Genomic DNA, 13,243 nt, shown 5'->3' with positions numbered 1-13,243 from the left:
CGCGTAATAAATTTGGACGGTGTAGGATTAGCAATCCCGCCCAAATCAGGGCGATCAGATGTTCGGAGCCAACCCCCACATGCATGCCCCTTGATAATAATAAATCCCTCAATTATTCGGGATCTCTCCATTTGCATTTGCAGAAGCAGCAAGGAAGCAAGCAGAGGAAAAAGAAAGAATGGCTGAGGACCAAGCGGATGACTTCGATGAGTTCGATCCCACCCCATACGGCGGTGGATTCGACCTCATCCTCACTTTTGGTCGACCCATCCCACCCTCTGATGACACCTGCTACCGTCTCTCGTCATCATCTCCATCTCCATCTGATTTCTCATACCCAACCCCTTCAGATGCCACCCCATACTCCTCCAACATCGAATACCCCTCCTACTCTTCTCCCCCACATGAACATGAACAAGAAGAGGAGGACCAATCCTCCTATGGCTACCAACGCCCCAAGCCTCCCCCTGAGGAAGGATATGGCTATGGTGGAAGGCCAGGTGGCTACGGGTATGAGAGGCCCAAACCCCGGCCTGCTGAGTATGAGGGTGGGGGTTTCCAGCCTGATCTGCCCGATCCCCACCGTCCCGGAAACTGGCCTCCACCAAGACGTGATGATGAGGGTTATGATGGGATGAAGCGACCTGAAAGATATGGCCGCAGTGAGGAGGAGGAGGGATATGGAGACCGGAGGCCCAGCTATGAGCCACCGCCTCCTTCTTACGAGAGACCAAGCTATGATTTCAAAAGGACCAGCTATGAGACACCGCCTCCCTCTTACGAGAGGCCAAGCTCTGAGAATCCCCCTGATTACGAAAGGCCCAGCTATGAGACCCCTCCTGCTTTTGAAAAGCCCAGCTATGAGTCTCCTTCTTATGAGAGGCCAAGCTACCGGCAAGAGGAGTATGAGCCTCCCCGGAGGTACCAGAATCCGAGCACTTTTGTGGGAGAAGGGGAAGGCTACGCCCGCCCGAAATATGTGAGTCTATTTCCCACTACTACTGCCTGATCCATTTCTATTTTTTCCCCTTTTTCTTATCTTTGATCCATTTATTTTCCATGATTCTCATTTTGTTATGCATCCAATTCCCCCAGATCTTTATTTATTTACTAGTGATTCAATTTGTTGTTGCTTATGAGATCAGATCTGATTTCAAAGAAAAGGAATAGATGATGCATAAATTCCCCCACTGATATACATTTTTTAACTTATGTTGTGCATGGTTTTAGATCATTCACTTAGATGTGGCTTGAGCAAATTGCAGCACACTGGGAAAGACCGGAGTTCTGTTCTCATAGTATTACTTAAGATGGAGATCTATGCCCTCTGCGTGTGTTTCCTTAGCTTTAGATATTGTGACGTGTGAATGCCTTCTGAGCTTGATTATTTAAAAGCAATTATCGAAATTGCAGACTCTAATTTAAAAAGTCCCAAAGGATTGATGCCATTTCTGAACTGATGCCGTGCTTTGCTTGGACAAATCTATTGCTGAGATCCTGTTTAGATTAGCCAGTACTTTCTGTGGTTTAAATGTGATGCATTGCAACTTAATCGTGACATAGTTCATGCTTTGGATAATGAAAACCATTCAGAAAAATTATTACTTCTTTGTGAGAGGCTTTTGGAATTTAGCTCCAAGCACGATCCACCCGGAATACAATCTGCATGGCACAAATTGGGAAGCAGTGGGGATACTTCTCATCAAATGGGCTTCAAAGATTAACAGAGACAGAGGTCAACGTGCTTGAGGAGTATATTTGACTTCTCCAAGCGTCCTTTGATAGACTACCTTGATCTTCTTTAAGCATCATCACCTCTTAGTGGATGAGGGGTTCCTTTTTCATTGTATTCTTCCTTCTACATACTCACATACATAAATGATTTAATGTTACTTGTAAAAGAAAAAGGATGTCGGCATTTCTACGTTCTGGGGCATAAGCCATTCTAGATATAAATAGTGAGCTGCAATATGTTTATGAGCAGCAAATGGGATTATTTTTATAATGGCAAGTGACAGCACATGGTCAACATGATGGGAGAAAAAAAGGAAATGAAGAAATTGGATCGGCATGTAAACTTTAAGCTAGGCGGTTGCAAACCTTACAATTAGAACATATGCTGTTACTGTTTTTGTGTGATTCAAGAGACTGAGTATGATCTGGGGATAATGAAACCTAGTGTCGTGAGATTATGAAAAACCTATTGCAGATAAACTTTCATGTGGTTAAGAAGAATAGAGGGAAGTTTAATCTTTTGCTTAGTGAGAGTAGCATCAAAGAGTTTCAACTATGCCAAATATTGAAACTAAAATTTGGGAAAGAAACTCCATTTTCTGATAGGTTGCTGCAAAAGAGTTATGAGTGCTTGGTTCCAGGGTTTGCATGAGCAAATCCACTCCAAGGTGTTGTGAAAACTGTGTGTGGAAATTTCAGTCTCGATGGGTTTCAGATTCGTTGATTCTTGAGGTTGACGTACTTGCTTTCTATGTGGTGTACTCTTGGTTAGACTCAATTTTCTTGTAACTGATTGTTTGTAATGATGTCTTTAATGCTTGTTTCTCTTGAAACTATGAGAAGTTCATAAAAGGAACTCCTGCGTTGTAAATTTTAGAAACGAAGAACGAGAAGTCTTTTTTTAAAAAAGATTGAAAGGGTTTTTTTGAGAATGTTAATTGTATTAAAAGTAATAAGTATAATAAAAGATTGTAGGCAAATCCACTCCAAGGTGTTGTGAAAACTGTGTGTGGAAATTTCAGTCTCAATAGGTTTCAGATTCGTTGATTCTTGAGGTTGATGTACTTGTTTTCTGTCTGGTGTTTTCTTGGTTAGACTCAATTTTCTTGTAACTGATTGTTTTGTAATGATGTCTTTAATGCTTGTTTCTCTTGAAACTATGAGAAGTTCAGAAAAGGAACTCCTGCGTTGTAAATTTTAGAAACCAAGAATGAGAAGTCTTTTTTTAAAAAAGATTGAAAGGGTTTATTTGAGAATGTTAATTGTATTAAAAGTAATAAGTATAGGCAACTCACACAGTGGGAGCCCTGTACAGAAACCCTCAAAGGGCCCAAAAAGTGCTCTACATCAAAAAAGGTAAAAAAGCTAGATACAACATGGGGACTAACAGCTCAAAAGTTGTCAAAAATCCCCTGAGAACTATCATGTGCTGCTCCCTCCCTAGTGAGGATGTCGGTTGCTGAGTTGGCCTCCATCCAGATAAGCGTCCATGAGATGTGCATAGACCTGCATATGCGTGAGATCTCATAAAAAATAGGCATTGGTCTCCATGGGCAAATGGAGGATCCAGAGGCCTAGGCAATGACGTTTATGGAATCGCCCTCGACCACCAGATGGGAACCCCGGCTAGGGTTGAAATTCTAAAGCCCTTGAGGAAGAACAAAGGCCTCCGCGGTATTAGAGTCGGTGTGGCCAATGAAGTGCGACAAGGAGAAGAGGGTGCTTCCGTCGTTGGCTTTGAAGATGCCTCCAATACCCGAAGGGCCTGGATTGCCTAGAGAGCAGCCATTGAAATTGAGTTTGGATTGGCCCATATCGGGTGGTCTCCAAAGGGACGCATGAGGGATTCTGGAGGGCCCTAAATTCAAGAGCGCCTGCCAAACTAGGTAGAAATCTGTGAAAGAGAAGACCCTGAAAGAGGTATGGTATTTGGCCCAGAAAGTGACAAGAGATCTAACCTTGTCCAATAAGGTTTTGATTGCTACCTTCTCCCCATGAAAGATCCTACTGTTTCTCTCAATCCAAATGACCCACAGAATGGCCGCCTTTGATGCCTGCCAGAGGATTAATTCGGACTTGGACCAAAGGCGGGGAATGGGAAACAGTGAAGAGACGGGGTACCAATCTAGGGGTCCCCACAACCAATTGAAAAGTTGGAGGATAAATCCCCAAAGAGACCTGGCCAAATCACAGTGTAGGAAAAAGTGGGCTTTCATTTCTTCATCCTAAGTACAAATCTGCACCTTTTTTTTTTTTTTGATAAACACAAATCTGCACCAGTTGGGCAATGGAAGGCCTCTTCTTTGTAGTTGATCGACTGCTAGGGCTCGCTCGGAGAGGGCTATCCAAATAAAGACTTGGATCTTAGGTGGGATGAAAGATAACCATACTTTGGCCACTATGGCTGGGGGGGCAGCCTGAAAAGTGTGGGGCGAGGTCATCTTTCAGTAAAAGGACGAAGCCAAGAAAGTTCCTGAGAGTGCAGGTGCCTAGATAATATTTTGTCAGCACCATGTGATCAGAGGAAAACCAAGTGCATGAGGGAAGACATAGCTGAGAATTCCCCCACCTCATGGTCCACTAGGGGCCTCTGAAGATCTGGAATCCAGGTTCTGATGGAATTGAGGACTCAAAAAGGTTGGCAATTGTTGCCTGGTTATGACGGGCTAAGAGGTTGGGGACCTGCTCCCTCAGGGGCGAATGACCAACCAAATGTCGGACCAAAATAGAATTCGGGTGCCTTCCCAAGGTCAGAAGCCGACGTTCTTGAAATGGCTGTGGGTGTGAAGGAGGGGTCTCCAAAAACTAGAGGCTCTGCTACTCTCCTCCTATTGAGAAGCCAAGCATCGGCTTCGCAGCAGTACTTGTGTGAGGTCACGTATTTCCAGAGGTGATTCTCTGAATGAATGAAAGAGTTAATCACAGGACGGAAAATCTAGATAGGCATCACTCAACAACATGGATTTACGATATTCCCAGGCATTGTCTTCTCATTTTTCATAGGGCTGCATTCTTTCATTTGTGTTGTCTTAGGATTTTTTTGTTATTGTTTATTCCTGTGTTTATATCGTATTGTTTGCTCATGAATATGTGATTCAAGTGTGATTATCTGTCAAGAATGCACTCTTGAGCTTCTTTCTAAAAGAAAGTGGATTCTGAAGGAGGAGAATAGCTAACACTATTCATAAACAAGGGCCTGTTCCCCTTATGTAGGGTTGTGCTGCTGGTACTCTTTGTCGCATTGTTTTTTTTAGTTTGATTATTAGGTCTCACTCAACAGCATGGATTTGTGATACTCCCAGGCATTGTCTTCTCATTTTTTGTGGGGCTGCATTCTTTCAGTTGTGTTCTCTTAGGATTTTTTTGTTATTGTTTATTCTTGGGTTTATATCGTTTTGTTTGCTCATGAATATGTCTGTCAAGAATGCACTCTTGAGCTTCTTTCTAAAAGAGAGTGGATTCTGAAGGAGGAGAATAGCTAACACTATTTCATAAACAAGGGTCTGTTCCCCTTATGTTAGGGTTGTGCTGCTGGTACTACTTGTCGCATTGTTTTCTTTAGTTTAGGATTTAGGTCCCCGTCTCTAATGGCTGTATGCAAGATTGATGTATACTAAAAATGACCGTGAGCTCTTGAATATGACTAAGTTAATTATGAGCACCTCACAGGGAGATGATGACTCTGATGATGAAGAAAAGAAGCGTCGCTATGGCCGCCATCACCACCACCGCAAGCACTCAAATGAATATGATGAAGAGTAAATGAATGGACTGCATCCTTGAAGTGGATGTCCCTGTGTGACTAGGACTCTAGGTATAATGTATTTTCATAATCCCAGGTTTGCTAGACTCTGGGTAGAATGTATTTTCATAATCCCAGGCTTGCTGCATGGGTATGTAGTGTGTGCGATTTCAGACTGTTTTTAAGTCATATGCTATTATGATGAGGTGAAGACATTGCTTGAACTATGTTGCTTTGAATAAGACACTGAATAATGTCATATCATGCTTGAAAGAGCTTGCTTTTAAAGTTGGATTGTGCTTCCTTTCTAATGATGTTCTTGTTGAGGTACCAATGAATCACGAGGGAGTATCAAATGAGTTGCAAGCTCATTGGATATTTACTCATCTCTAGTATTATAGGAGGCCAAGACATTGTTTTCCGCCCAAGTTAGTTATGGCTATCAACATTCTTAAAGACCGAGAGGCTTTAGTCTTCACAAATGTCATATGTAAGATCGATGAAAAGTCCTCTCTGTTGTAGGACTCCCAAATAAACATCTTTTGTGTTTTTCAAATAACTGCAATACGATTATGCAGGGGTTTAAAAAATCGGTGACCTGGATCAAAACAGGGAATTGCCGGTTCCCCTTGAGAACTAGCCAGTCCGTACCAGTTCCATATTTTTAAATTTTTTTAATCATTGAACCGATAGGTTTTGGTTGAAACACCCAGAATTGGCATCATTAATCTTTTATTTTTTAAAAACTTTTTTTGGATTGCCGATCAATCGAACTGGATCAAAAATCTAGAGCGGCGATCTGGGGTGTTTTAAAACCTTGTGAATGTATAAGTAATGAATAAAATTATGATATGGGGTGTTTTAAAACCTTGTGAATGATGCGTAAGTAATGAATAAAACTATTTACTTTTGGTATCAGAAGGTCACAATCTATTATTTGAAATCTGGCGGTGGAAATGTGTTATTGATTGTGTTTAAAAGTCCAAAGTAACTTTTTTCAAAAGGTGTGACAAAACTTAATCTATCAAATTTTGGATACAATAACCTCCTTGTACCATCAAAAGTGAATAGCATTGTAGTAGACTGATTAGGTACAAAGTTCAAAATAGAATTTTTAAAATGTTGTAACACTTTAATCTATCAAATTTCGAATAAAAACCAAAAGGGAATGGTATTGTAGTACACTATCCCTTACCCATATTGGATAAAAACCAAAAGGTAATGGTATTGTAGTACACTATCCCTTATGCATATTGAAATTATTCGTGCAATTAACAAATCTATATCATGCTTATTTTATAATTCTCCCAAACCAAAATCGTTTGCATTGCAATACGATTATGCATATACAAATGATTCTTACGATTAAGAAAGCAATATGATGCTCATTTTACAAATTGTAAATAACAATCAGGTTTTACCCATTCTGTGATGAAAAAATACTCAAAACTATTCAAGCAGGATGGAAGCGTTTGATATAATTTTAAAGGGACACAGTTTCTATGAGTCCGTGTAGAAAAGAGTCACCTTTTAAAAATCTATTTTTGAGATGGATTTTTTTACCTAATTTTTAAAGACATGTAATCTCTGACATGGAGATCATGAATATGAAAAAATAAATAAATTTTGAAAATTAAAAATAACAATGTTATTAAGAAAACATTTGTACCATTAATTTCTATTGTTTTTAGATGGATCACCTATTTGCATCCATCTTTAAAATGGATATCACAAATGCAGTCCCTGCCACATGAAATAATTTTTCATTTTAAAATACCTATTAGCATACACTTGATCATGAATTAGAATAGTTACGATAGGGGAAAATGTTAAATAATTGACAAATTGGGTGTAATATGATAAGTTTCCCCTAATAATATAATTAAAATGATATTTTATTCATTAAACTTGAGTGTCTGATCTCTAAAAAGCAAAGAGAGGCAGGGCACTTTTGACATAATGGGAAAGAGAGACGTGGAAACATGGAAACACATGCATCAAAGAAAGAAACAGAGACGCAGAGCATTGGATTTTTGCGAATGCGCTAGAGAGAGGCTGAGAATTTAACAGGTTCTCACTATATCTGTCCCTCCTAATTAATCTTCGCGATAGCATTTGCACCATTGCCATGCCGTCCTTCTTTGTAACATGTTTATTTATGTTTTTAATCATTTTAGCAAAGATTGAAAAGTATTTTGGTTACGAATACTTATTTTTATATTTTTTCAACTCTTTTTTGGAAAATTTTGCAAATTCCCATGCTCATAAACTCATTTTTTAAAATCTATACTTTAGCTATTTTTTAACCACAATTAGTTGTGTTTTGTTAAATTTTAATTTGAACAAATTTTCCTGGTTTTTTTTCATATATATATAGGTGCTATCGTACTCGGCCCTACTAGGACAGAGTTACTTAGACTCAGACGAGTAATCGGCTGGAGCATTGGCCGAGTAGTCGGTCCGAGACTTTTCCAACACTGATATTTTTCTATAAGAGGTAGGTGGACCGATTCTTCCAACACTGATATTTTCCCAAATCAGGCACCCGAATACCTTTTGCTTTTCGTGAGAAATTTCCATTGCAATGGCACAACTGCTCCTAATTCATCAGATGTACAAGCTATGCAGTGGATGAGCCATACTGAAAATTACTCGCGTTGTTCTCTGTATCCATAAAAGAATTTTAAAGTGAATGTCACCTAAGAAACAGGGTTATTCTCGCTCACCAATAGTCGTTGCATGAACAGAAGCCGGTCTTGAAATGATGGAAACGATTCCTATCCCTTATGCTCATCTCCCTGTCAAAAGTTTTCGAAATGATCTTTGCCATAGTGTGGCAATCCCTGCATATACGAAGGTTCTTCACGATCCTTATTGCCATCCCCCTGGGCACCCTGAGCAACCCAAAGGCCACGGCCAGTTTTTCGCTGTGAAGCCACAACAGCTCCTCCCTCTCTTCTCCATCCAACACATCCAACAGCATCTCAGATGAGTCCGGTACATACCCCACAAACTTTGCCCGCCTCCTCATCTCTTCGACCATCTCATAAATGGCATCTGCATGCTTATGAGACCGATCCCCCATTGTGAACTCATGCACCACCCCCTTCACTTCTATCCAGCTGCACCCTGCAGGCTTCTTAATCCCCCTCTCTTTCATCTCTTCCCTCACTCTCGTAGCATCGCCCCACCTCTGACCAAGAGCATAAATATTTGACAAGAGCACCATATAACCTGCATTGCCAGGATCAAGCTCAAGGAGATGACCCACCACACGCATGGCAAGCTCGAGGTCCTTGTGAATCCTGCAACGTGTGAGCAAAGCACCCCAGACCACATCATTGGGCTCCATTGGCATGCTCTCTATGAGGCGATACGCTTCATCCAGGTGACCTGCCCGCCCAAGCAGATCAACCATGCATCCATAGTGTTCAACCCTCGGCTCAATGCTATATAGAGGGGACATGCACTTAAAGTACTTCCGACCCATGTCGACCCAACCGGCATGAGCGCATGCATACAGAATGCCAATGAAGGTTATATGATCAGGTTTGAACCCATGCTTTTCCATCCCCTGAAAAATGGTGACGGCTTCCCCAACAAGCCCGTGAATTGCATACCCATTGATCATGGTGGTCCAAGACACAGGGGTCCTCGCCTGCATCTCTTCAAAAACAAGACGCGCTCTCTCAATGACACCACACTTTGCATACATGTGTATGAGGGCATTGTCTAGAGATACCAGCCTCTGAGATCCCCACCCACTCTTCCCCTTCCCGCTGATGTATGCATCGATCCACTTCCCCAAGTCCAGAGCACCCAGCTCTGCACATGCAGAGAGCACGCTCACCATGACGACCTGATCTGCTTCTATATGGGCATGCTGCATTTGGCGGAACAGCGCAAGGGCTTGCCTAGAGTGACCTGTTTGTGAGCAACCAGCAATCATGGTGGTCCAAGACACCACGTTTCTCTCGGGCATCTCATCAAACAGCCTCCATGCTTCATCTAAACCACCCGACCTCGCATAAGCAGCAAGCATTGCATTCCACGACACCACATTTCTCTCTAGCATCCCATCGAAGATGTGGCGTGCATCTTCTAATTCGCCACCAGTTGCATACATATTAATAAGATTTGTTTGCACAAAGACACTACTCGATGCCAAGCCATTGTGGATGACCCTTGCGTGTATCTCCTGGCCCAGTCCTGCTTCCATTGAGAATGCACAAGCCTTGAGGAGGAAAGAATAGGTGAAGCTGTCAGGCTGGGCTTCCAATTCCCGCATACGGTCGAAGAGTGAGAGGGACATGCCAATGTTGCCGATTAGGGCAAAGCCTCTGATGATATGGTTCCAGATTGGAAGGGTGGGTTGGTGGATCATGTTGAAAGCTCGGTAAGCGTAGGCCAAGTTCCCCGAGGAAGAGGTCGAGCAAAAGGACACAAGCTTGGCGAGGAGGAATTTCTTATGTGAGAAACCATTTGTTATAATCTGGGCATGGATCTCCTGAAGCTCTCTCATTGAGTTACATTTTTCTAACAAAAAGAAAATATGTTGTTGTAATAGCCTCATGGACATCGAGGAGGGAGAAGCAAAGGCCATCATCATGCAAAATCAAAAACTCTGCCTACTCGGTTGTTTCAATCCAACTGCATCCTGGAGTCTTTTTGGCTCCTCGGTGTCTCATATACTCCCTCGCTTCTGTGGCCTCTGAGCTCTTCCCCGCAGCCGCATATATGTTGGAGAGGAGGACGTAGTACCCACCTTCGTCTGGCTTCAATTCCAGCAACCTTTGCACCACACGCTCTCCCATGCCGACGTCCCCATGTATCCTACAGGCACCGAGCAATGCACCCCACACTACATCGTTGCAGGGAATGGGCATGCACTCTATCATCTCATATGCCTCTTCCAACTTTCCGGCCCGGCCTAGCATGTCCACCATGCACCCATAGTGCTCTATGCAAGCCTCTATATCCTCCTTTCTCATCCTTTCCCACACCTTCTGCCCCTCTTCCACCCACCCCATGTGAGCGCAAGCACTCAGGACTGCCAAATATGTCACCCCATCAGGGCGCATTCCAGACTTCCCTTCCATCTTACTAAACAACTGTAGAGCCTCCTCTCCACATCCATGGATTGCAAGCGCATTAATGGTTGAATTCCATGTCAAGAGGCTCCTCCGAGGCATCACATCGAATACCTGTTTGGCGCTGTGGATGCAGCCGCATTTGGCATACATGTCAATGAGGGCGTTACAGAGAGAGATCATCCACCAGAACCCTTTCTCATTGATGTAGCTGTGAATACTCGAACCGAGCTCGAGGTCCCCCAACTGAGCACAGGCAGAGATAACACTGATCAAAGTCACCTCGTCTGGTTTCACGCCTGCGACCTGCATCTGCTGGAACAACTCAAGGGCCTCTTTGGGCTGCTTGTTCTGGGCGTAGCCGGCTATTAGAGCTGTCCACGAGACCACATCTCTCTCGGGCATTTCAAGGAACAACTCCTTTGCTGAATCAAGGTCCCTGTTCCTTACGTAGCCCACCACTAAAGACGACCACGAGACAACATCTCGTCGGGTCACTTCATTGAAAACTTGGCGAGCACAGTCCAGATAGCCAGATACAGAGTAGAAGTGGATCAAGGGGTTCTGCACGAAGAGGTGCAAATGGAATCCTTGGGTCAAGGCCTGAGCATGAATGACCTCCCCTTCAACTGCTGAGACGGTTGCCCTCCTAGAGCAGGCCTTGATAAGGAAATTGAATGTGAAACCGTCGGGCGCAACTGATCTCCTCCTCATCAACCTGAAGAGCATAATTGTTTCTTGTGGGGTGGTGCTCTTTGCATAGCCTCTGATGATGGTGTTCCAGAAGAAGAGGTTAGGTGCCTGGCCAATGAACTCGAACATGAGGCGTGCGTGACTGAGGTTGCCCGAGGGCGAGACTGCAGCGAACCTGAGCATCTTGGCGAGTACAAGGTTGCTGCGTAACAGGACAGGCCTCCGGAAGACAAAGGCATGGATTTGTTTGAGGTGGCACATGCTGGTGCATCGAGTTGATACGAGGGAAACGATGGAGGCCTCAAGTTTACGCAGGCTCCCCATTGCTTGCTGCTGTTTCTCTCAATTATAACAGGCTTCACAATTGCGTAACGAGGTTCAGAATTGTCGTATTTTGACCCACCTCATTGCTGTCATGAAACCGATACTATTCCATTTCATTAGAAGAATTGGATGCTGCTCCACCATAACTCCTACCTGTCACATATCCTGCTTTGTCCTCTGCCACAGCGGCCATAACAATCAACAGGAAAGGCCTCGTAATAATCCTATCATCAACCCCTATTATAACTCCCGTCGATTACGATCAGGCTCAGCTTCATCAGAGAAGACCCATAGAAAAGGGACTCGCGACACCTTCTTGCTCCGACGCCTCCTCAAGTCCTGCTGCACAGTGAAAGAAGGTAGGCAGATACATGGGCATATCATCAGGCTAGGTTTTAAACAACTCATCTTCCTCCAAACTGCTCTCATAGCCATGTACTCATCGTCTAGCTGCAGCCTAGTGACCGATGCGCATGCAGTGTTTGATGAGATGAAACACAGAAATTTTGTTGCTTGGAGTGCCCTGATCACAGGTTACGTGCGCAATGGGAAGCCCAACAAGGCCCTCAAGCTCTTCCGGGAGATGCAGGAGGAGGGCTTAGAGCCTGATCAAGTCACGTTGGCCATTGCACTCTCTGCATGCGCTGATCTTGGTGCATTACAGACAGGCGAATGGATCCATGCTTATGCATTAAAGAACAATATCACACCTGATCTCTGCCTCGTGAACGCACTCATAAACATGTATGGAAAGTGCAGCAAAGTCGAGATTGCCCGGCACTTGTTTGACAACCTCGCCTACAGGGACATCACCTCATGGACCTCCATGATTGCCGCCCATGCCTTGCATGGAGAAGCTTTGAAGGCCCTGGGGCTCTTTGGAGAGATGGAGGGCGAAAACATCAAACCCAATGAAGTCACCTTCGTGGGCATATTAACAGCTTGCAGTCATGCAGGGCTCGTAGAGCGTGGGAGACAGCTCTTTGAGAGCATGCACAAGGAATATGGGATCATGCCTAAAATGTCACACTATGGGTGCATGGTCGACCTGTTGTGTCGAGCAGGCCGACTCACGGATGCCTACGGCTTCATCCAGTGCATGCCATTCCCACCCAATGCAGTGGTGTGGCGCACCTTGCTCAGTGCATGCAGCCTTCACGGAGACATGGAGCTGGGGGCAATTGCAAGGGATTATTTGGCAGAGCTGGAGCCGGGGCATGTGGGCGACGATGTGGTCTTATCCAACATGCATGCTGCAGTGGGTCAGTGGGATGAGAAGGCAGCCGTGAGGAAGAGAATAAAGAGTAGAGGGAGACGGAGGCTTCCTGGATGCAGTTTGATTCAAGTAGAAGGCACAGTTAATGAGTTTGTTATCGCAGACAATAAACACCCTCTCTCTGAGGAGATATATGAGGTCCTCAAGGGGATGTCTCAAAATTTAGCATCGTCAGACTATCTATGTTGATGATGCACAATGAGGGCATCCCCTTTTCTTTACTGATCCTTCTTCAGATTGTATTTTAGTGTACCTAATAATTAATTGAATGGAGCCAACTGAAAATGGACTTCTTCATGTAAAGCATTATCACCGGCAGAGATGGAGTCAAAAAGTGTATTGACAATTCTCCCTTCTATTTCTTTTTTTTTTCCTTGTTTTGGA

At 43.7% G+C, this 13,243-nt stretch overlaps 2 protein-coding genes and 1 pseudogene across 3 annotated transcripts; 2 read left to right on the top strand and 1 right to left on the bottom strand.

Annotated features, from left to right (window-relative positions):
* Positions 1 to 118: 118 nt before the first annotated feature.
* On the top strand, positions 119 to 5,764 carry LOC18422055 (uncharacterized). The gene is made up of 2 exons (XM_006827268.4): positions 119 to 979; positions 5,404 to 5,764. The coding sequence occupies exons 1-2, from the start codon at positions 179 to 181 to the stop codon at positions 5,494 to 5,496; spliced, it is 894 nt and encodes a 297-aa protein (XP_006827331.1). The 5' UTR covers positions 119 to 178; the 3' UTR covers positions 5,497 to 5,764.
* Positions 5,765 to 8,115: 2,351 nt separating this feature from the next.
* On the bottom strand, positions 8,116 to 11,583 carry LOC105420479 (pentatricopeptide repeat-containing protein At5g66520). The gene is made up of 2 exons (XM_088864675.1): positions 10,114 to 11,583; positions 8,116 to 10,079 (listed from the first exon to the last, which is right to left on the bottom strand). Exons 1-2 carry the CDS (start codon positions 11,581 to 11,583, stop codon positions 8,199 to 8,201), a joined length of 3,351 nt encoding a protein of 1,116 aa, XP_088720801.1. The 3' UTR covers positions 8,116 to 8,198.
* On the top strand, positions 11,397 to 13,205 carry LOC105420655 (pentatricopeptide repeat-containing protein At4g21065 pseudogene; annotated as a pseudogene). Its single transcript, XR_016055110.1, has one exon. The product of XR_016055110.1 is annotated as a pentatricopeptide repeat-containing protein At4g21065 pseudogene (transcript).
* Positions 13,206 to 13,243: the final 38 nt, after the last annotated feature.

Source organism: Amborella trichopoda, chromosome 4 (genome assembly GCF_054954075.1).
Source record: "Amborella trichopoda isolate Santa Cruz 75 chromosome 4, AtrichopodaSantaCruz75HAP2 v2.0, whole genome shotgun sequence".
In the NCBI taxonomy this organism is placed as follows: domain Eukaryota; kingdom Viridiplantae; phylum Streptophyta; class Magnoliopsida; order Amborellales; family Amborellaceae; genus Amborella; species Amborella trichopoda.
Note: the sequence above shows the minus strand (reverse complement) of the source record. Positions and strands in the feature narration are given on the sequence as shown.

Excerpts from the sequence above, each read along its gene's own strand:
- LOC18422055 (XM_006827268.4), top strand. The coding sequence starts at position 179 with ATGGCTGAGGACCAAGCGGATGACTTCGATGAGTTCGATCCCACCCCA. Across the intron at positions 980-5,403 it reads GCTACGCCCGCCCGAAATAT|GGAGATGATGACTCTGATGA; the intron begins GTGAGTCTATTT and ends AGCACCTCACAG.
- LOC105420479 (XM_088864675.1), bottom strand. The coding sequence starts at position 11,583 with ATGGGGAGCCTGCGTAAACTTGAGGCCTCCATCGTTTCCCTCGTATCA. Across the intron at positions 10,080-10,113 it reads GATGCAGTTGGATTGAAACA|ATGGCCTTTGCTTCTCCCTC; the intron begins ACCGAGTAGGCA and ends TTTTGCATGATG.